The sequence below is a fragment of the Hirundo rustica genome, chromosome 1 (assembly GCF_015227805.2).
Source record: "Hirundo rustica isolate bHirRus1 chromosome 1, bHirRus1.pri.v3, whole genome shotgun sequence".
NCBI lineage: Eukaryota > Metazoa > Chordata > Aves > Passeriformes > Hirundinidae > Hirundo > Hirundo rustica.
This window is the reverse complement of record NC_053450.1, coordinates 47,439,836-47,463,984: the sequence shown is the minus strand read 5'-3', so window position 1 is coordinate 47,463,984 and position 24,149 is coordinate 47,439,836. Positions and strand designations below refer to the sequence as shown.

Here is a 24,149-nt window from a genome sequence, read left to right as displayed (position 1 = left end):
GTCCGGGCCGCCGGCGCAGCCCCGCCGCGGGAGGAGCCTCCCCCGCAGCCGCGGCGCCCCCGGCCCCTCACGCGGGGCCGGCTGCGCGCCTGCGCGGCGCGGCGGCTGCGCGTGCGCGCTGGGGCGCGGGGCAGGCGCCGCCGCTTTCGGAGCGTTTGCGGGCGCGGAGCGGCTGCGGCACCGCCGAGTTCGCGCCTCCGCGGGCACCGGGCGCTGCCGGCCCCTCCCGCCGGCGCGCCGAGGCAGCACCAAGCTGCCCGGGAAGGGGTGGGCGGGTAGACAGTTGGGTAGATAGGTACGTACGTACGTAGGTAGGAAGGAAGGTAGGGGAGAGTCGGCTGGGTCCCGCTGCCTCCTCATCGTCATGGCCGGCTCGGAGCAGCGGGAGGACGGGGAACCGCCGCTGCCCATCGAGGATTCGGAGCTGGCGCTGGCCGGCATCAACATGCTGCTGAACAACGGCTTTCGCGAGTCCGACCAGCTCTTCAAGAAATACAGGTCAGTCCCAGCCGCCCGCTCCCCGGGCCCCTTCCCGCGGCGCGGCTCCCTGCGCCCCCGCGGGCCGGAGGTGAGCGGGCGGCGGGGCCCCGGGGCGCGCAGGGGGCCCGGGCGCGGGAAGCCTCGCCCTGCCCGGCCCCTGGAAACGGGAAGGGTCGGTGCAGCCGGTCGCTGCCTCGGTCAGGGCTCTCGTGGGGAAGGGGCACGCGTGTGTTACAGAATCACAGGTTGGCTCGGGTCGGAAGGGGCCGCAGTGGGTCATCTGGTCCAACCACCCAGCTCAAGAAGGGTCATCCTAGAGCGCATGGCTCGATTGTCCCCAGACTATTATTGAATATCTCCAATGAGGGAGACTCCACAAGCTCTCTGAGCAATCTGTTCCTATGCAGGGTCACCCACACAGTAAAGAAGCTCCTCCTCGTGTTCAGGTGGAACTTCCTGCGTATCAGTTTCTGACCGTTGTCTCTTGTCCTACTGCTTAGGACCACCGAGGAGAGCCTGGCTCCATTCTCTTGACACCCTCCCTTTGGATATTTATACGCATTGGTGAGGTCCCGTCTTAGGTGACTTTTTGTGAGGCTGAACAGGCCCAACTCCCTTAGCCTTTCCTCATAAGAGAGATGTTCCAGTCCCCCACTCATCCTCATTTCCCTCTGCTGGACCCACTTCCAGGAGCTCCATAGCTCCTTTGTACTCAGGAAGCTCGAACTGAACACGGCACTTCAAATGGGACTTAACCAGGGCTGAGTACAGGGTCAGGATCACATCCCTCTGCCTCTGGTGCTGCTCTCCCTAGTGCATCCCAGGATTTTGTTGGCCTTCTTGGCCACACGGGCTCGGGGGTGCTGTGTGGTGTGCTGTGGTGGGGTGTGTCTGATGCCCTGTTGGAGAGGGGAGAAAGGCTGAGCAAGGGCAAAAGCATTGTCTGCATTTGGCTGCCGTGTATGTGTAAACACACACGTGTGGCTGGAGATATTGTCCTGGGGGGTTTTCGCTCCGGTGCTCCTGTGTGGTCTGATGCAGTCTTCAATGTACAAAATGGATAGCAACGAAAGGTCTGTGAGTGCTGATCTGATTATCTTTGGGCTGTAAGATTATGTTCATAATCCCCACATACATCATGTCTAGGTTTCTGCATTAAGTAGGCATCTGGTAGGAATGGCATTAGTGCAACTGTTTAAGTCAGGCTTAAAGAAAAGGTTGCCCCTACCTGTGCTTGCTTCTTTTCTTAGGACTAATGTCTTCCACTCGAGCTTGAGCTGCAGTAATTGCGCATATGTTCTAAATAATTAATATGTGCTGTAATGCTGTTGTCAGTATGATTAAAAAAGACTTTGGTTGGCTTAAAATAGAACTTCATAGTGATGGTGTACTTATGTATTTAAATCTTGTTTACAGAAAGGATGGTTGGAAGTGGAGTGAGAACATTCCCCTTAATAACAACAAGGGAATAACGCTTTTTTGTGTACCTGCAACAGGTTAATATTAAATATGTCATTTTGTCTCTAGTATATACTGCTTTGTAACATGAAGTACTGTTGTGTAGAACTAACTGGAATGTTGCAGGTGTCAAGCAGGGTCCAATTCTGCATTCCTCACATGCATTAGCATGAAGTCCAGCTCTTAACCCAGCACTGCCAAGACCACCACTAAACCCTGTCCATAGTTGCCAAGTCTACGTCATGTTAACTTGCACCCTATGAGTTACTTCTTGCATATTTCTTTCTTTTGAAGTCCTCAGTTGTTCTGTGTATCTAAGGAACCTGTTGGTTTTGGTTGCATGCTTTTGTATTGTGTAATTTTTTTTAAGGTGCCAGTTAGTGTGGTTTCCTCTCCTGCACTTTTGCTTGTGCTGTGCCATTGCTTTCTCTCAGTAGTGTGAATCTGGAAGTAGTCTAGGAATTCTAAATATGTGATGCTTCTTACATTTTAAAGTAGTACTGGGGAGTAAAATTAAGATTCCTGGTCTTAAAATGCAGTTTAATCCTCCCTTGAAAGGGTGAATAATGATTTCTTCTGCAAACTTTTCTCTTGATTGTCTAGAAGATTTTATTACTAAAGATATCTTAAATGCAGAAACTTGCCAGTCTTTTTTTTTGCCAGATGCAGGCTTTTCTTTGATTTTTATCAAGAAATGAGTCTGAGTTCAGTGTACTTTTACATTGTGGCTTTTAAATGCCCCCTGCAAGGAGTAAATAGGAATCCCTTCATAAGATTAATAGTTTATGGCTCATAAATTGATAATTGCTGGCTTGGGCTGGAGATTTTCAAAGTAATTTAAAAACTTCTTCCTTCGTCCCAAAATTTGTAGCAGGCTTCCTCTTGCTGAGAACTAATAAGCCCTTACTGAATTGCAGATTAACTGTATGTTGAAAATTTGGATTTCATATAAGAGAGAAGATGCAGCAAAATATGCTCAACTTCCTATAAACCTGAATTCTGGAGACATGTGCAGTGAGGGACACTTGTTTTTTCCAACAGCTTTTGGATCTATGCTTGTCTTGAATGTGTTCTTTTTTGCAAGGACTTAAGCAGTGCTATTATATGTTTGTTTGCATGCAGTCTTAATGAGTGTGTTTTTCGTAGTTATGTGCTTGGAGTTATGAACTAGAGCCCATCCTAAATGGGGCTGGCAAGCCAAATGAGGAAGGTTTAGAAGCTCTCCATAATTTAGTATCGATGTTTAATATTCGTGGTACTAGAGGTCAAAGATGTCTGATGGCATGCAGCTTTTTTAACTTGATATGAGTGTGTGTTGTCTGGATTTCAAGTGACCTTTCTTGTAGAAAGTGTTATTAGTATATAATAAAGGCAATAAAGTATTGCCTATGCAGGTAGTTTAGCTCTATTTCAGAAGCTTAACAGGTATTAAGGAATTGTAGATAGTCAGCAAAACTTCCATTTCAGTGGCCAGATCACTTAAACTACTTAAAACCATTTCTTAGAAACTGCTGGGTTTGATTCTGCTTTTTGTTACTTCAATTTTTCATTCATTTGCCACCTGAAACATCATGTGAAGAATTCAAATTAATGCTTCTGTCTTTATGGGACAGTAGGCAACTTTTTCTCTAAAACAGACAGTATGTATTTTTCTTTACTCTTCTGCATTTTTTCGTCTTCCAGAAAGTATTGAGTATTCAACTGGAGTATTATTTTTCCCCTTGTAGCTTTGTGGATTTCTAAGCATGTAAGAAAGAAATTGTGAAAAGAAAGCTGACTGCTGAGCCTAAAATTTGAAAGCTGGTCATAATGCAGTCCTTGAAGAGACCAGGGTTGAAATTGCAACTGTGTTTCATATGCATATCCACTCCAGTAAAGTCTTGCCTATGAAGAGTGGTGGTACTTTGAAGTTGTGTGCCACAGAACTATTATTTCTGGGTTGGACATGGGAGAGTGGTATTTTGTCTTCTGGTGGTTACAGCTCATATACATATCTTATGGAGAATCTGAAGAAGATAAATACTCAGTTGTGTGCCAGATAAAACATGTAGTTGAAACTGTGTTTACTATCACACTAAAGCACTTAATGGTGTTGCTTGTGAATATTTTTGCTTTAAATTATACTTGAGGGAAGATAGTAGGGCTTGAAAAACCATCTACATGTAGCGTCTATATCTGTATATACTTTTTCGCAAGCTTATTTTTTTTAGAACTCCAGATTGCCTGCCTGCTAGTGCTGATAACATTCTGAACGTGAATCAAATACCAGTGAATGTGGTATTTTCATGGCTCTTTACTAGATGGCACCACTGTCCTTAGTGCTTTTAGCCATATTAGGTTCCCTCAGTGCTAACTCATATATGAAACTGTCAGATATCAATCTTTGTATTCAGCTTGAACAATGCTGACTCTGTCCTAGTTCTCATCAGTTTAAACTTTTGAGTATCTGTGGAAGCTGCAAGAGGGATGCAGGTTAACCAAGGACAAAGACAGTGAAGGTAGAGCCCGCAGGCAGCAGGATGGTGCTGTTTTGGTAAACCACCCTGACATTAGCAGGAAAGCTGAAGTGGAGTGTTCTTTTCCCCCTCGTAGCTTTGTGGATTTCTAGACATATAAGAAGGAAAGAAACTGTCAGAAGAACTTATTTTTTTGCCGATTCTTCACTTCTTAAGAGCATTTGCAATTCAAAAATTATTCAAAAGCTTCCTCCAGCTAAGAGAGTAGAGGACTGTGTTAAATAAAACCAAGAGTTTTTTGCTGAGTGTTGACTCACAATGTAAATTGTCAAACCACAGAGTATCCTGAGTTAGAAGGGACCCATCAGGATCAATGAGTTCAACTCCTCGCCCCGCACAGGGACAACTCCAAGAATCACACCCTGTGCCTGTGATCATTGTCCAAAATGTTTCTTGAACTCTGTCAGGCTTGGTGCTGTGACCCCTTCCCTGAGGAGCTTGTTCCAGTGCTCAAGCACCCTCTGGGTGAAAAACCTTTTGGTATACCTAACCTAAACCTCACCCGAGACAGCTTCGTGCCGTTGCCTTGAATCCTGTTGCTGGTCGTGAGTGAGAAGAGATCAGTGTCTGCCCCTCCTCTTCAAGAGGAAGTTGTAGGCTGCAGTGAGGTCTCCTCTCTGTCTCCTCCAGTCTGGAAAAGCCAGATGGCCTCAGCCACTCTTCATATGGCTTCCCCTCAAGGCCCTTCACCACTTTTGTGGCTCTCCTTTGGATGCTGTCTGATGGCCTTGTGTCTTTCTTATATTGTGGTGCTTAAAACTGCACAGAGCACAAGTGGAGGCTGTCCCAGTGCAGAGCAGACAGTTGCATCCTTTGACTGGATGACAACTGTGCCTGATGCACCCTGGGACACAGCAGCCAGGGCATAAATCATGAGATCAGGGCTGTTATCTCTTAAGAAATCCAACAATCTTCTGTCTCTTACCAAAGAAACATTTGACTCTGCATGAATGATTCTGACATCTGATAAGGCTTGGTAAAGTTTCCAACTTCCATCTCAATGGAAAGAGAAATGGTACAAGATGACAAGTAAAATGTGTATAGTTAGGTGATGTCCACAGAAGAAATTGAAGATTATATAGAGAAATGTGATTATAAGATAAAATATGTAAAGATTTGAAGAATGGGGCCAGTGTAGAAAAAACACAATGTTGCCTGCTAGGGTAAATCAGAACATGGAGAAGTAGAAGCTGGTGCAAGTGGGAAGAAAGCTTATTATGGTTGCTTAAAAAACTTGAAATTAATTTAAAGTTGACATGCTACATTATGTGTATTAACAGACACACAAACTTAGTAATGGACCAGAAGTCCATTATGAATAGGCACTTGAACCTCATATTACCAACTTAAAATGCTGTCAGTGGCTCACAATACTTTTGACCCAAATGCAAGCTGAGGCAAGGTGACATTAAGCCAGCATTGATCAGTAGGTAGATTATGACCCATGTGTGGGCTGTCTAACCATTGCTGAAATTCTTGCTTATATACCTCAGCAAAGGAACCTTAAGAGCAAAAATGAAGTGATTTAGTAGATGCTGCAGTAGCTTCTCTAAAGATAAGGCCAGCAGAGCGGGAGCTGACGTCAGTTGGTTGGGCAAAGGATGATAGCATCTAGATTGGCAGTGTGAGGATAAATCATGAGTGCCCTGCTAGCAGCCCTGTTTGCTTTTGTTTGTTGCAGCCATAGGCAGAGGAGCAACTGCTAGGTGGATGCATAGAAAGGAGCATAATTTGTAAGGGAAGTGATTTTTAGTAGCAATATTCTAAACATGTACTTCAGTGAGGTGAGATTTCATTGTTCAGTGCTAGGCAGAGTAATAGTAATAACGATGCACATAAAACCAGCATTGGTTTTCCAGCTATGTGGATAAACTAGAAATATTTTAAGCATTCTGCTGTTTAAATCTTCCAAGGCCTTGGTACACAGAGATGATCACATCGAGTGTGACACTTAGTTTTATGGCCGTCATGACAGAGACAGGTGGTGTTGCCAGAAGAAGTGTTAAAAAGGGTAGAGGGAGGTTGAGAGATCCCTCTGTCGTATGGAGCAGTGTCTGGTGGCTAGAAGTCCAAGGGAAGATGTTAGAGAGCTAAACTAAAATCTGGGTTTGTAACTCAGAGGTTAGAAGTCCAATTTGATGGAGATGGCAGAAGAGGTGTGATAGTAAGCAGATTTTATTAACTTAATCCTGTGAAAGATGCAAATGCTTTAAAGACATTTTACTCTTGTTAGTGCACCCACTCTTTGATCTACTATTTCTGGTAAAATATTTCAGGCTGTTGTGATAAGATAGATATTTTTGTTTTAATCTACTTCAGGATTTCCGAGGTGTTAAAGAAGTGACATGATGTCAATTAAACTGCTATAGCTGGTGGTGGAAAGTGATTTTGGGCAGGTTGGAAAAAAAGGTTTTGCTTAATTCCCCAGTTCTTACAGATTTAGAGAGTGCAAGTGGAGAGCTAGAGCAAATCTGCTGATATAACTAGCTTGTCTCTCACCTTTGTAACTAGTTTTCAAATTAAGGATGCCGTTGAAAATTCTCCTAATCTCCAGTGTTTTCACATTGTGAGTCTAAAGTTCACAGCCTGAAGTGAGAGCAAAACAATCTCCCGTTAATTTGCAGAAGGACAAAACAAATTGCATAAAAACAGGATAGAACAGGGCCACAGAATTATTTTTATATTCCTGAATTTCTCTTTTGGTTGCGTTTTCCTAGTAAAAATAGAAATGTATGCTGAGGGTTCATTTAACAAAACAAATTTGGGCTGATTGTGAAATGTAAACTAAACCTAGATGTGATATTTGCTGTTCTCAATGTGATTTAATACTGTAATGCTGCTTCTATGACGCTTTTATTACCATGGGTATTTCATATACCAATATTGGATGAGAGTTGTACATATGTGGATTTGTCACGTTTGTAGTCTCACAAACAATTTTTGGAATACATCTTAGAATAATCTGTGATGGAATAATGACTAAAGGTTTTGTATGTTGTTGCAGTAAATTCCTTACCTTTCTGTTTATATATTTTTCTGCCTTGTTTAAAAATACTCAGTTTCTTCTGCTATATTTATCTCTGAACTTAGATGAATTATGGCATTTTGCTTTATTCTCCCACTTTGTGGACACAATTAATTTAACCTGAGCATCACTCTCAGCGTGATGACCGGAATACTTGATGGACTGTGGTTAAAGTAGCAATGACTAGAAAAACAGTGAGGAATGTTGGCAAGGTAATTACATTACTCTAAATTTAAACCTGAGCTAGCCTGTAGTAGCTTTAGAAGCTGATGTGGAGAAGTGAAATACTGTCCTGGAAAAAGCTGTAGCAAAAAAAAGAGAAAACACTGAAGAGTAATTGGTTTTTTTTTAATTTGTTTTTATGCGCTTCAGCTCTGATGTATTGTTTTATTGTGAAACTGGGCTCTGTTATCTCAGCATTATTAAACTAAAAATTAAAACGCCTGAATGTTATCATCATGTGTGAAAATGAGGCATAGGAAACACCTTTCTTCTGAAAGGTTAAAAACCTTAAATATATGCTATGAAATGAGGCAAATCAATCAGGGTTTTTTGGGAGAAGCAATGTCTTGTGTAATGCTGGTTAATATATCGGGAAGAACGTTCTACTTCAGTGCTCTTAAGTTTTTGACTTAAGTTTAATTACACATGCTGACTTTATTGATATGTAGGACCTTTTACTGTGGTATCTTGTAGTAGTGGTGTTAATAACATAGTTTCTTATAAAAAAGATACTTTCTGAGTCCTGGTTTCCTAGGGGAAGTGCAAACTGTGTTTTACAAAATATGTTTGGAGACTGATATTTTTTTTCCCTTTCATCTTTGAGCTAATTAAAAGTCTTGAGATTTTTCTTTACTTAATGGAGGTTATTGGTTTCAAAGTCTGAGGACAACTTGGGTAGTGCAGTGTCCAGTGTTAATTTGTATTCGGTGCCATAGCTCCTGTCAGCATTGATGTGGCCCTCGGTTTGCTGTTAGTATCTTCTCAAGTGCTGCCTCTTTTTTTTGTTTTGTTTCTTAACAACTTTAGAGTTGTCTGTCCAAAAGGATGAAACTTCATGTCTGAAGCTGAAGGTCACTTACAAGGAGCTTGAGTTTTTTGTGGGGTTGTGTTTTTCCCAGAAACCCGCTGTCATCATTAGTCACACCTCAGTTTTTGCCGGGACAGTACTGTGCTGTTTCAAACTTTGCCTAGCTCTCCAGAAGAATTTGTCAGTCGCCATAATGCTCACAATGACCGAGCACATAACATTGTTAAAAATTGTATTTTAAACACTGAAATTACCTTACTAAATGATATTCCATAAAGCTGCAATCTCTACCCAGTGACTATGTAGGAATGTGCTAGAAGTGTCCCTTATTTTCTTTAGTGATGACACAAACTCTGTGTGGGGGACTCCTACAGTAAAGTTTTGATGTTTTGATTACCAAACTCCATAGTCTCAGCAGAAGCATCTCCCAGACACAGGATAATATTATGCGTCGTGTTTGCTTGCTTCAGGGTCCTTTTGTGCTACAGCCCATATGTGCTGTAATGGCAATGCTTTTTATAGATTGAGTGACTGAAAGTTAAAAAGAACAGATCTGTGACATTTACCTCATGTATTATAGCTACTGATAATTTCAGAATGGAATAATCATGTGGCTCTTGATGTTTTGTGTTGTTGTTTCATCTTTGATCATGGGGTCGATGAATTGGGAACAGAAGTAGCAGTGAGTGTCAAGAGTGCAAGTGTGGAAGCAGTTTTGAAAGGTCAGTTGAAAAAGATAAGTACGTACTTCGGGGAAAAAATCTCAGCTGTACTCAGACTAATATACACTGGAATACTTGGGCAAATTTTCATTGCTTCAGTTTATTCTGTAGTCTTTAAAGACCAGTTGGCTCTCAACTATAGTTAGCTGTCTCAGTTTTTAACATTATTTTAACATTTTTTAACCCCCCAGAGCTGCTTGCATTCCATGTATGTAGGCCTGAGGAAACACAAAAATGAAACATTTGCTTTATCTCTGATTATCTCGTTTCTTTGAAACGTGATGTAAATGCAGCTTTGTACTCGGACATAAAAACGATCTGTGTGATGTTGTGCTGATCTGTTCTGCAGTTTTACATCAGTTGTGTGTTGATAATACAGGTGTGACCTTGAAATGCCTGGTGAAGGTTGTGCTGGAATACGGTGGTAGGACTGGCTGAATGGTCCCACGTGCCTCGTGAGTTGAGAAAGGGATTACGAGGGAGCCATGTGCCCTCTGCAGCAGGAGTTCATGCTGCAAGTGCCAGCTGCAGCAAGTGCAGTTTGTGTGGCTGACTGCTGCTGCCCTGTGTAACACAGCTGCTGGGAGAGCACAGTCCAGGTACTGAGAAGCAGAGACATTGACTGGCAGCTGTTCTTTGTTGCCTGCTAACAAAGGGGAAAGTACTCAACCTCTTTTTCCTTTTGAAAAAAATAATGGAAAAAATGTGACAGCTTGTATTGATCTTACATTTAGGTGTATATACAGAATTGAGCAGTGTATATAAAAAGGGAGAGCTTTTCCTGTTACATGTTTTGTTTGTCTTCCCTGTTTTTCTTTCTCATTATTCTTGTTCATGGCCTTGCTTTTAGATATTTATGCTAAATCAAAGTGAGAAAAGGTGTGTGTGTGGGAAACATTGCTTCTTTTTAAAAAAATAACAATCAGGCAAACTCTATTCTTGTATGGTATAATACCAGTTCACTGGAAATTTGTGTTTCAGTAATATACTTCTTTCTCCGTGTTTTTTAAGTACCTCTGCTGTTTTAAAACTCTGCTTTAATATATGCTTTTAGAATAAAGTTGAAAACAAATTAGATGCTTTACTGTAGCAATATATGTTTCTGCTGCCTAAATTACACTTCTTAAATCCTGGAAGTCTGTGTTTTTATATAACCTGGCAGCCCACCACTGAACAATGTGAATCAGTGGTGCCACTGAGGTCCTGAGATTTTAATTTTTTTTTTTTTTTTCCAAAGTGCCTTCTATGTGGCATTACTCTAGCCTCCTGAGGCCTGACTGATGTGTTACTGTGGTTTTGGTTGCCTGAATTTTTTGGTCTAGCTGTGATTTCACCCTTTGGGAGTAGTCCTCTGAACAGAACAGGTTGAAGCATCTTAAAGCTGTTCCACACAGTGAAGTAAGATATGGATTCTGAGGTTGAAACAAAACAGCTACAGAACCATAAGCCTTGTCAGAACCTTGTATTATAACAATTTTATTGTGTAGTAGATGCCTTTTTTTTAGTGGGTAAGTTAAATTAACAGAAACAGATGGAAATGGGACTCTCTTAATAGAACCAGTTAACATTTTTCTTCTAGGACAAAATCATAGTGATGGATCACAAGAGGAGAGTAGAATTGGCAGATTTTTATGTTTTTGTAGCTTTTTCTTTTGGCCTGAACTGAATCTATTTTGATGGCAGTGGTTTCTCTTAAAGTATATGTATCCTAATACCTGAAAAAATATTTTTTTAAGTTATATTTAATATAGTAAAAGATACGAAGCTTTTGGTTTTCTGTTTCCGTTATGTTTTGCAGATATCTTTGTAACTTGATACGAAACACCCACCAATATTTATTTGCAAACACACAGGCAAAACCCAAGGAATTCAATATGGATCTTTATTACAGGAAATGTGTGCAAATATAGTAACTAATTTTTTTTCTTTACAGAAACCATAGCCCATTAATGAGTTTTGGAGCCAGTTTTGTCAGCTTTTTGGTGAGTAGTTGAGAGCACAGAGTATACTTGGGGTTTGTGGCTGTATGTGCATACATGTGTTCATAATACTCTAATTTTTTTTCTTTTTATGAGAACATTTTTTTCCAAATTTTCAGGTTAAACACAGCTAGAGAGCAAGGCATTATGCTATGTAAAACTTGTTTGCTCATGTGGTTTAAATAGAAAGTAAAGGTTCCGTGATTCATTTTCTTAAATGTATGAAATATTTATGTGTTCCATTAACAGAGCCATAATAAAAAGTTCTCTTAAGTGAGCAGTGGAGTTATTTATTTATGTATTCATTTGATAAAAATAAAACTCACGAGTACCTATTTTTTTGGTAACTTTTGCTGTTGATTTCTCCATCCGTACTTCTGGGTGAAAGTTTTTAATTCAATCCATTCACATTGCTTCCATTCTGGATAGATGAGAAGTGAGAATATTGATTGACTAAAAGTCATAATGAGCAAGTTAGGTTTGTTAAACGCTTTTTTTTTTTTTACATAATATACTATAAATTATAATGCCATGTATAAAAACCAAGCAGGTGTATTAGAAAGTGTTTGTATCTTTTTATTAGACTGTCCTTATTCCCACTTTGCTGCTTCATCTTAGATCTCACCAGAAATTAACTATGGTAATATTCTTTTGAAAGACAGAATTTATTGTAATATGTCAGAAATACGTGATTTGTGAATGAAATAAATATGAGTTCTCTTTAGTATGCAGTATGGAAAAATACACTAGTTAGGAAACCTCCTGGGGCCTATGCTTCCTTTTAAGTCAGTGAAGGGGAGAAAGGAAAGGGAGAATCTCTCAGGCTTGCTTATCTGAATTGATGTGCTGAACCAGCGCAGCATCAGAGGATCTTGAAAGTATCTTGCTTAGCTGCTGTTCTAAATATAGCAGAAGCACTTGGTGTGCTTGTGTCATTCAGATCTTTTGTTTAATAAGCTCCAAGAAAAGAAGTTACTTGTCCTGATTTTTTTTTTTCCAGTTGGTTCAGCAGTGGTTGGAGTCAGATGTGGTTTCTTTTTCTTCTTACTTATGGAGGGACTGTGGCTATTATTTTGAAGAATTTAGTAGCTGCTTGTTGTTACTGACTTTGAAGACCTGTTACTTATATGAATGAATAAAAACAGATACCAGCACAGATGCATATCATGCCTTATATAACAAAAATTGAAAATTAATATGTAGGAATTTTTCCTCTGCTTAAAGTAATCAGACTCTGCATTCAGTTTGATTGTATATAAAGGTCTAAGATGGAGGTTAGCACTTAGTGTGTTCTGAGTTGATTGTCTTGGAATTTTGGTAAAGAGCTCGATTTTCTAGTTTGGTGTTTCTGTGTTAGTATTTGCACTGATGTATGTGTATTAATACTTACGTTTAAAAAGCTTTGCTGTCAAGTTCATATGAAAAATTGTACTATCCCACAGCTTTTGTAGAAATAAAAGTATTTGTGGTTTTTATCATTCAAATGTGCTTGATTTTTGATAGAATGCCATGATGACATTTGAAGAGGAGAAAATGCAACTGGCATGTGATGACTTAAAGGCTACAGAGAAACTCTGTGAAGGTGAAGAAGCTGGAGTTATAGAAACAATCAAGAATAAAATTAAAAAGAATGTAAGAATGTAATTTGTGTATTGAATAAATTTTTCTGGAAACCTCCTTTCTGTCCTCTTTGTATCTTGAAAAGATGATTTTTGGTATATGAAGAGCAGTTGAGATTAATAATAAATTTGGAAGTTCAGTCAAATATTTAACGTGAATTTCCTAATTTTTCTAAAGTACATAGCCTCAGGTGAGTAAAGTGTCTTCTGAAGTGTGAGGTTGTGTTGATGTTAGTAATTGTTTTCTGAACATACGAAATTTGTGACCTACTAAAATTATTTCAGGAGGCTTGTAGCCTATCTAATTCAGGCTAACTTTAATTCATCCATGCTGTAGTAATGTTCAAAAGTTGTCACGCTGAGGCTGCAGATTGCTCTAAGCCAGGCATATTCCCAGGGAATTTTCCTTCCATTTTTAGATTTTTCATTCTAAATAATAAAGGAAGAGTAAAGCATGGAGATTCAGACCAAGTTGAAGTAGTTGTATAGAAGCATCCAGTGAGCAGCCTGTCTAGTATGACACAGCAGAATCACAGCAGAGAAAGAAGACATTTCTCCTCAGTGTTTAGTTTGCTTGGTAAAAAGCGTTGAACCTGTCGTACTTTACTCTCTGCTCATAAGGGGCACTGTATTTAGTCTGCCACTTGTCATACACCCTTTTCTGTGCTCTTCCTGTCCTATATCTGTTAATTGAATGTCTTATATATTTAGTAATAATTAAATGAAATTTAAATCTCTTCTGACAGTTTGTAAAACCTTGGGTAAAATAACTGGTAATGTATGTCTAAAATGTCTCTGTTAAGTAGGATTTTGTTTGATGATCTGTCCAAGAAATTTTAGCATAGTTTTCAACTTCAAAATGCTGACTTAATTTAGTAGCAATTCTACCACTTGCAGTTAATTTTGGATTTTTTAATTTTTCAGATTTAGACAAGTATTATGTGTTATCTTTCTTAATATTTTTCTGTTTCTATATTCTGAACAGGTTGATGGACGGAAATCCACTCTATCCATGATAGATCGTCTGCAAAGACAGATAATTGTAGCAGATTGTCAAGTCTACTTGGCTGTGCTCTCGTTCGTAAAACAAGAGTTATCAGGTGTGCTCTGGCTTTTGTATTTAGATATATTTTAGCATGTCTTTTTTGTAAAACTTGATCATAAAATCACCATATGACTTCAGTAAAAGTAATTGTTTTGTAAGGAGCACAGTTCCATTTGAAACATTCCATGCTTGGTACTTAGAGAAGTATTTCATCTTTGTGTAAGTAGTGGTGGAAAATGAGATGGATTGCTACAAATTAGGGCTTTTTTTCTTTTTCCATACTAATAATTATATTCAGTTCACTTCAGCTGATTCTCCTTAGACGAGTTTGCATGTTGTCATAGAGGTCTTGGAGGAGCTGGGATGAAGATGGGTATCATCTGTGTGCTTTGTGGCCTGCAAGATAAAAGAGGCTGTTAAATCCAGGCCACTGGGAAAATCGTGATGTTCTGTATGTATTCTGTTCATGACAATTCAGGGAGGTGACAAAGTGCCAATGAAAGCAATTTTAAATGAGTGTGCTTAACTTGGAACTGCTGAATCAGTTCTTACTCTCTGGTCACCTGCATGCTAAAGAGAGTAATCCTGTCGTGTTGAATACAAACCCTTCCTTTCAATGGCGGAGCTGTTTCTCATGTTTTCTTGCATTCCCGCATCTCTTGCACAATCTCAATACACGCTTTTATCTGTAAGTTTATAGAAACTGTGGTCAAGGTCATTTAGAAAGTGAGTGTATCTCAGGTTCCTACTGAATCCGTGAAGACCAAGACATGGCAGACAGAGCAAACTCTGCTGATCATCTGAGAAGAAACGGGGAAATAACATTCAGATCACTTAAAATAATACGTAAAGTTTTCAAGGATGTACTTCTTTCTGTGATGTAGACTTGTTTTATTCCAAGCTATGGCATCAAGAATACGTTTGGTTCTTGTTAGCAGAAGTTCGGGAGGTATTTCTGTCTACTTTGTGTGTTACAAGCAGCTAAATGCTGCCTCAGTGACTTTTAGTTACTGACTTTGCTGAGCTATTGGATCCATTATTTTGTGTTTTAAAGTATGTTGTCTTTCTGTTTGTGTGCATACATTCTTTCTTTTTATCATAGTTCCATGCAGAAATACCAACTGTATTATTGAAATGAGTAATTTCACAAAAAAAAAAAACCCAGAAGACAAATATTTCTGTCAGTAGATGGGTGAAAAATTCCTTGTGTTTTTCTTCCTGGAACAGTTTGACAAGAAGCATATGATGCCACGCAAGTTGGTTTCTCATATGCTTAACACATTTTATATTTTCTCTTCCACCCTCATGGATGTATTAGAAATACTTTCATAATAAAGTTGTTGGCAGACCAAGTGACATTAGCTTCCCCTGGCAATACTGAGCTACCTTTTTTTGGGTTTTACCACTGTTGTTATGGATCTGACTGCTTTTATGTTGGGAAATAACTCAGTGATTTGACTTGATTTAATTTTTATGTCTAAAAAGTCAGAAATTCCTGGTTTAAATTTGTTAGATTGTTTTATATTGGTATACTGATGTCGTATCAATTATGGTTATGCTGTGTTAGTGATCAATTTAATGACAGCACACCATTGGAAGTAAAATGTAAAACTGTGCTTTTTTCACCATACCACATCTTTTCCATTTCCTGCTGGCAACGGAACACAGTGGTTAGCTATAGGCAGAATCATTATCTGTAGGACAAGTACAATGTGGGTTTTTCTTACTATCTGTGTGCTGCATTGCTGTGTATAATTGTTTGAGTGTTCATCTTGTGGTCAACCACATAACTTTTAAAGTACTCTGTGCAGCCAAAAAGTGACCTAATTGCTTAAAAATTGGAGTAATGTTAGTCTTGTAATGCAGCTGAATCAAGGCGGGGGGGGCGCGGGGATAATTTTTATTCTAATCCTTTAATGCTCATCTCAAGAGAGAGGATTAATTTTTTTTAATACTTCCAAGTTCATGTTGACAGAACAATTCTGTCAAAACTGAGAACACAAATTTTAAAGTCTTTCTCAGTACAGTTTTTTAAGACTATAAAACCATCTTCACGCCCTCTTCATATAACAAGAATCCAAAAAGAGACAATCTAGGTGGTGATGTTACTTTCTCTAGAAATGATGGGCTTTTTTTGTGATTTGGGAGGGTTTTTGTCAAAGGCATCAAAGCCTTTTATAGAGTTGTTTGGTATTAATAGCATCTTGCTTTTCTTTGACACACCCCACCTGTTATGGTCTAATTCTGGCATTAGTTATAACACTGATCTTTGCAAGTCTGGCTATATTTGTTTAGAACGCTGCTGCTATAACCATGTTTTTACTTTATTTTTAGTTAGTCTTTGTCACTGCTGTTCCTAACTCTCAGGCCTCTGTCACAGCAAAAGTGCTGGTGTCTTTTCAGCTGATGTGTGCTAGGATGTTCTCCATTTGTTTAATGTTTAACACTTATCGCTATTAAAGGGTGTGCTTATAACAAAGATGATTGTTGTGTAAATAGACAAATTGAACATCTTCATCTTTTGGTGTCGGGCCTTTCTTTACCCTGCTGTAAAGATCACAGACTGAGGATACTGTCGTTTTCCAACAATGCTTAAGACCAGATTTCTAGGGAAATTCAGGTACTCACATTGAATTTGAAATTGAGGAAGTCAGGCAACTAAAAAATACTTAAAAACCATATAATTTTTGTGTGTGTTCTTTTTCTTTTTTTTTTTCCGTAATTGTAGGGCACTGGCTTCATGTGAAGGGAAGGGATAATGTTGAAAATCTTACTGTCTAATCCAGAGGAGATGCTTTTCTTGGTATTTTCCCATCAACTGTCTTTTAACACAATTTGGACTGAAGAGAGGAGGTGTAATCTCCTCTGAGTTTTCCTTCTCTTTGCTAGGCAGCCGTTTCATCTGCACTCTGTAGTGGAGCAAAAATCCAGCATTAAGTTCTTTGATTGCTCTCTTTCTCTCTGACAGCTGTACTGCCACATCGCTGACCGCAGGCGCCTTTGTGTTGTGTGCTGCTGTAGAGCCTGTGCTTGTACACACTGAGGTTCGTAGTGCCCAGTGTGCAGGACCTCTCTGAGGGGACAGTAGCTATTACAAAATCCTTTATACACTAAGTTGTTTCAAATAGAGAAGCCTGGGTGTGGAAAATAGCATTTACTACTTAGGATGTTCTGCTTCTGAAATATGTCCTTGAAGTATTTCTTTTCTTCCTTGACTTTTTTTAGCGTACATAAAAGGTGGGTGGATACTCCGAAAAGCCTGGAAAATTTACAATAAGTGCTATACGGACATTAATACACTTCAGGAAATATATCAGAAGAAAACAACTCAGGAATCCTTGACTTCTGATGCTGCAAATGATAATCATATTGCTGCAGAAGGTGTAACGGAGGATTCGCTAAACAGACTGAAAGGTGCTGTTAGCTTTGGATATGGACTTTTTCATCTTTGCATATCCATGGTGCCCCCAAACCTGCTCAAAATCATCAACCTGCTGGGTTTTCCTGGAGACCGCCTACAGGGGCTTTCCTCACTGATGTATGCAAGTGAAAGTAAGGACATGAAGGCCCCTTTAGCTACGTGAGTAGCTATATTGAAATGCTTTGGTAGATAACTTAGTACTAAGAGTAAGTAACTGGGAAAAAGTCAAAACCAAAGAGTCATGTTGCTTTAAAGGAAACAACAGCAGGTAAAATAAACTGGTAGTTTGTTGTTTAAGATACCACGGTTTAGTAAATTCATCACTTACTAATGTATGAGATCTCTGCTCTTAATTATTTATGTGTATTTGGGGTTTGGGTCAGTATTTTGCTGTATCCTCCGGTACCCACAGTTCTAATGTCCTGTAATTTAAATGTCAGACTAAATCAAAGCTCTCCCTGAAGGCTGCGTGAATTTACCTGAGTTACATTCTCTGCTGTGGAGAGCATACTACTTAGTATGAGTCACTGATTTCATTTAGCCATTTTTTTCTTACCACTAACACAAAACATTTTCAGTTGTTCTAATTTTTTTTTGTTTGTTTTAGCATTTTAGTAAAATGAGATGTTCTTATAGTATTTTTTTAAAGGAGTATTTTTTGTGTACTCTTTTTCCCAAGACTTCATACTGCGCTCAGATATTTTCAAGAGCTGAAGGATTGGCCAGACCTAATTTAAACTGCCCTCATAAATGGCTTTATTATTATTTATTATTTACAAATACTTACAAATTATTGCTTTTATTACTGGACCTACTGCAACTGCCATCAGGTGTCAATTCTGAAACACTGACAGCAGAGCTAAAGTCTCTTCTGCTTCAGGAGAAGAATTGAGATTCTGTTTGTTTCAGTAAGGTTAGGATTAAATATTCCTGTTGATCTTTCTTCTTTCTGGGTGAGGAATGATATGTTTGGGGACTGTTTCCTCCTACAGATAGTCTTGGAAATATTTGTGCTCTGCCTTTGTTTCCAGGAGCAATGTAGGTCACGTAAATATCTGCCCTTCTGAACACAGGATGTATTTCTTTTTCACACTGATTTCAAGAGTGTCTTCTGGTGTGTGTTCAGGGTTTTTTGTTGATTTTTGTCTGGGCTTTCTTTGTTGTTTGGTTTGGGGTTTTTTTGTTTGGCTTTTTTTGTTTCCCTCTCTAGTCAAGAGTTAGTTTTCAAAGTTTTATTGTGGACTTTTCTTTTCTAAAATCTACTGAGTTCTAAAGGTTTAACTGCTTTGATGCTATGAGTTCAGTTGTTACTTTGCCTTTGGGTAATGTGCACTGAATTGTATGTTCAGGTGCAGTTTAGGAGTGTGTTGATGTATGGCAGTAGTATTGTGTTTTAAGTATAAAGCCAGATTGTATAATACAAGATTCATATCTATCTTTGTCTTCCAGAATGATTTAAAAGTGTGTCTGTGTAGAATGTTTTCCTTAAATTTCTGCTTACAAGCTGTAATCCTTTTTACTCTTACGTTTCTTTTAGATTAGCTCTGTTGTGGTACCACACAGTTGTTCGTCCCTTTTTTGCCCTTGATGGCAGCGATAACAAGGCAGGATTGAAGGAGGCAAAAGAAATTCTTGCCAAAAAAGAATCTGCTTATCCAAATTCTTCTCTGTTCATGTTCTTCAAGGGAAGGATACAGCGATTAGAGGTATTGCACATTTTCATCCTTTAGACTGATTTTTCCTCCTGATCATTTCTTACGTTTTTCTGATGTGAATGAACTGTGCAAGCTTCAGCAGATTGTGACTAAAGATACAGGTACTTGAAAAGATAAGAAAGATTGGATTAAGTCCTTCCTAGTTTCAAGTTCACATGCAAAACTTGCTCTTCCACTAGATCTATCTGAATTAATGACATTTTGAAATTCTTTTTCAGCTACTTGATAATTCTGCAACTCTGTGCTAAAAGGAAGTGCACTTGGCCACTCCAATTTCTTGAGCTATTTCAGTTTTGCTTGTCAAGCTAAAATTGAGTATTATCTGCAGAGTACATAGTATTTATCTTCCTTTTTGTTTTATGCATTGTTCATATACAGCTAATTCTCTGCGGTAGATTCCCTTAAATAACTACTTTGCCTTTCAGAGGTCACACCAGGATGTTTTCTGTTACTAAGGGTGAGCTCTGACCTGAGCAGAAATGTAGCCACTGAAAATGTGTTTGTGAATGCTGTTGCAAATCATTATTCAAACACTGCAGCAGCCTTGTGGATTTGGGCTGAATTATTCTCTAAGAATCTATTTGAAGTACTACTCAACTCCAAGCTGCTGCTTTTATAAGGCCAGAATATTTTCTGAGCAATTACATGAACCAGAAAACCTAACACAAAAGGAGAAGTCCAGAATGCTCAAACCCTTCATGTCTACGTGATAATTACAAGAGCTATTTGAGGCGTCGATATTGGTGATCGTGCTAGATTTGCAGTTAAGTCATCTGGATGTAGCTCAGTGTTTTCAGAGAGGTAGTAATATAACGGCTTCAGTGCCATTTCAGATTTGCAGGCATATTCCTGCATGGGATTTGAATGTTGTTTTTCTTTTCTTATCGTCTTTTTGAAAGCAATGGTGCATTTTGGGAATTACATTGTCACAAGCAAGTTGTCGCTCTTGGGAAAGTATTGCTGTCGCCTGAGTAGGAAAGACCTTAGTGGGTTTTATTAATTTATATGCCTATTCCATTGTTATGGTAAAAAACAAATTTGTTGGGAATACCTATACAAAGAATGCAGGGTATAACTTGGTGTTTTAATGTAACGAGAAATAAATTATTCAAATTATTCTTCTGGCTTTTGGGACAAGTTATAACAAAAGTATAAACATAACTTGTTAATAAATTGAGTGTATGTGTAAAGACAGAGGATATATTTAGGATAAGTGTCGGTTTTGTTTAGTAGGTCCCTTTCTGGAGAACTGTAATATTTCAAAGGAGAGTTGTTTAAATGTAATCTTACTGCATTATTTAATGCAGCAATACTCTATGAGATAGTGAAGTGTAGCTCCCAGTGAATGGAGACAGTGTGGCCATGTTAACTAAGTTAGCTCAGGCAGGCAGGGTGCTATGTGTTATATTGTGTAGCCATGCCCTTAGTCAGCAGAAAGCTTTTTGGTTGCTGGCAGGAATTAAAATGTCCTTTTGCTATTCATGTGTGTGTTTTCATGCGGGCTTTTCCATTCAGCAGCCTCTTCCCCCTCCCCCCATCATTTCTTTGTTCCTAGTGGTGCTCTGTCACAGAGGTTTTGCTGTGTCCGAATGTTGCAGTTTAAGTGTCTTGGGCTCTCCTGGATTTTTGGTAGGACTTTTCCAGCTTAATTTGCTTAAATGCTGTTGGTATAACAGCGAAGGAAGGAATGTGACTGATGGCAATGGCGTGGGGAGCTGCACTGGGTTTCTGCACAGCACACTTGTGGTTACCTGTGTCCTGAATCTGGGCACTGTTCTTCCAGCATCCATCGCATACTGGTGTGTCCGTGGGGGCCAGGGCAGTGACTGTGCCCCTGCGAGGGTGCACTGGTGAGGCCGCACCTCCCGTGAGTCCGGTCCTGGGCTCCCCAGTTCAAGAGAGACATGGAGGTTGTTGGTGTGTCCAGGGCAGGGCAGCACAACTGGTGAAGGGTCTGGAGCGTGAGTCCTTCGAGGAGCAGCTGAGGGAGCTGGGTTTATTTAGATTGGAGGAGAGGAGGCTCAGGGGTGACCTTATCCCTCTCTACGACTGCCTGAAGTGGGGGCTTCAGCCAGCTGGGGATCGGCCTCTTCTCCCTGGCAGTGAGTGACAGGACGAGGGACATGGCCTCAAGAAGAGCTAGAGGAGGTTCAGATTGGACATCAGGAGTAATTTGTTCACAGAAAGGGTTGTTAAACATTGGAACAAACTGTGCAGGGATATGGTAGGATCGTTGTCCCTGCAGGTATTCAAGAAATGACTGGTTGTGGTTGTTAGTGCTGTGGTTTAGTTGACAAGGTGGTGATTGATCGAAGGTTGGACTGATCTTGGAGGTCTCTTTCAACCTGAATGATTCTGTGATTCTGAACCAAAAGTGCGCACACACTCTCACCTTACAGGCTAATACGCTGAGTTGTAATTTCCTCACTTCCAAGGTGGATGAGGAGAGCTCCTGCAAAGCCTAGGAAGTGCTTATTTGGCCTTCCTTGAAACTGTTAATGTTTTAGGTTTAAATTCTTTCCAGTGGGCATGGGATATTATTCTAGGCGGCTTACCAGAATTATATTTCAACCTATATACACTGAAAAGTATATCTTAAGCTGAAGCTTATATACTTCAGAGTCTTTCTTTTCCATCTGTCATCTTTTAACAGTTGTGTGACACAGTATAATAGTACACACAGATGAAAGGCCCCTTAGATTTAACTCAGAAGACCTTGTGTGTTCCATTTATGGTTGTGGAGTTTGCGTTTGGGCCTGCTAGCACTCAGTCCATTGAATTTTTTTCCTTTGATCCTGCATATATTTTTTCAGCTGATGGCATATTCAGCTTCCATTAGGAAGCCTTCATACTATATGTATGTGTCTTTTCTTTTCTATGGAGAAGAAAATGGTAAGGAGCATAGTTCAGCCCACAGACACCTGGAGACAGGGAAACTGTTCAAAAGGCAGGAGCAGTAATTCAGGACTGGACAGTGAGACACAAATCTGACAAAGGAGGAAATTGGCAAGGAAGGCAGTCAAGGAGAAAGCCCCGTTTCTGTGAAACCTTCCTGTCTATAAAAGATAAATGAATGGCATGGGCCTGAATAATGCTTTGTGTCCCAAAAAGCATGAATGGATATTAGTCAGTAAAACTCTTAAAAGACTTCAGTTTTTGAAGATGTAGCCTTACAGGTGCAATAAATGAGGAGCAGATTATCTGTCAGCTTTTTTTTTCTCAGATTCATGTTTTAGAGAAAAAAGTCTGAAAGTGTTTGGAGATTATTGAACTGAAAGCGTTTGGAGACTATTGAATTGAGCGAGTTAGGGGAAAGGAAAGGAGGATGATCTGGGATGACTGGAATGAAAGTGCACCAGAAAGTTAAAGGTTGCACTGCTTGGCTGGTCAAATGTCTTTTTTCTTTGCAAAGAGTAGATTAAGGCACTGTATATTAAAAGTAGCATTTTTACTGACTTCTGCATAATTCACTAAGGCTGCTTTTGTGGATATTTCCATGCTTGATTTATGATTATATGGTGTGTATTCCAGCCTCACAAGTATTTCTTCATGAAGGTCTAACAATTTATATATTTGAAATAACTTTCCTTTAAAGCTAGTAGTGATACTTCATGTAAGATTAAACTACTGCAGACAAGTGAGAATTATGTTTTATACTTAGGCCTAAAATGTATATAAAAATATAATTGGTATAATAATGGCTGAAACCCACGGAGTTTCTGGCTGCATCTTTGGACGTTTCTTATCACTGTGAAAGTAAAAATATTGCCACCCACATTCTAAATGTGTATTGTCTGATACTGAAATGATGTTAATAAATACCAGTTTAATTTTGAAACCAGGACTTACACTATTCAGGTGTGGTTTTTTAGCCAGTAGTGGAAGCTGGGCATGGTGGTAGCATAGGAGAGGACAGAGTGAGATGTTGTGTTACGGATCTTACCCATTTCTGCTTTTCAGCGTCCAGTTTTGCTTTCTCTCTTTTTTTTATTTTTCCCTAGTTAGCAATACTGTTTAAAATCTTTTACAATCATGCCCCTCAGCAATAGTTTAATAGATTGATAGCTTTGTGTGGAGAGAAAGTAAGAGTATAAGCAAAAATAAAGTGTTTGGCAAAGTTATCAACTGGACAAGGGTTGCTTTGCTTTAATTGGGAACAGACTCCCTGTGTGTGTGTTATAATTATATATATATAAACAACAGGAAATCTCTGCTGCAAAAACCCCTCAGGTTCTGAGTCTTGACCCATATTTTCCATTGGTGTAGGTGCATGTAAATAGTCTGAAGAGAAATGTACCAAATACTCCAGCTGACAGGCAAGGCACTAGTGTTATTTTCAGGTGTACTAAAGTGTGATTGATGAGCAGGCTGCTGAAAATGTCCAATGGTAACATGTACTTAAATGTAATGCTGACAAGCAGTCTTGATTTTTAGTTACCTTTTGTAGATGTTTTGGTGTCAGTAGCATCATTCTTATTTAGGGGTGAGAGGGTGTGGTACAGAAAAACAGACTGAGGAAAAGACTAATAACAAGAGCTGAAAAATCTAAATGAACTTTCTGGAAGAAAATCACAGTAGTGTCTAATGTGAAGAAATTTGCAGAGCAAGCGTAACATCAAGGTTTATTTTCAGGAATTGTGCTGACTTTTCTAGTTACTTGGTCCTGTAAAACACAATATCCTAGTTTCATTCTAGTTCTATTTTTGGCTTGTCTAAGGGAAAATAGGTTTTGGTGTGTTAAGGAATAGAAAATACAGGCTTTGAAACATCCATATAATATCCTCTGGTGTAAATTGTTAGCTTTTACAAATTGATTTTTGGTTTTCCCTTGTTTCTGAGTATGACTTGTTAAAAGCTTTATGAATTCAGAGTGGTGCTTGAGAATAGAGAAGTTCTGAGGGAGGGAAGGTGTGCTGAGATTTCAGAACAACTCTGGGGAAATGTATGTTGTTTTGTTGTTTTGGGAAGCCACCTTGTCTTGGTGAGCTCTGTAGATGCTTAGATTGTTGAGTTGGGATGCTTTTAGTTTTAATCTGAAGTCCAGAAATGTAAGACTAGGGTTCTCACATTAGGTTTAATAATCCTCTTTATGGGTTTGTACTTCTGTATATTACATATTTTATGGGTTGATCTTTTTTT

The 24,149-nt window shown here is 39.3% G+C and overlaps 1 protein-coding gene across 1 annotated transcript in view; it reads left to right on the top strand.

Annotated features, from left to right (window-relative positions):
* The first annotated feature begins 267 nt into the window (after positions 1 to 267).
* Positions 268 to 24,149, top strand: part of TTC39C (tetratricopeptide repeat domain 39C) — a 37,972-nt gene continuing 14,090 nt past the window's right edge. Inside the window, exons 1-6 of the mRNA XM_040081330.1 lie at positions 268 to 498; positions 11,165 to 11,213; positions 12,714 to 12,842; positions 13,815 to 13,929; positions 17,100 to 17,454; positions 18,833 to 19,001. Coding sequence (XP_039937264.1) covers positions 365 to 498; positions 11,165 to 11,213; positions 12,714 to 12,842; positions 13,815 to 13,929; positions 17,100 to 17,454; positions 18,833 to 19,001 — 951 coding nt within the window. The 5' untranslated portion in view covers positions 268 to 364. The remainder of the gene's footprint in view (positions 499 to 11,164; positions 11,214 to 12,713; positions 12,843 to 13,814; positions 13,930 to 17,099; positions 17,455 to 18,832; positions 19,002 to 24,149) is intronic.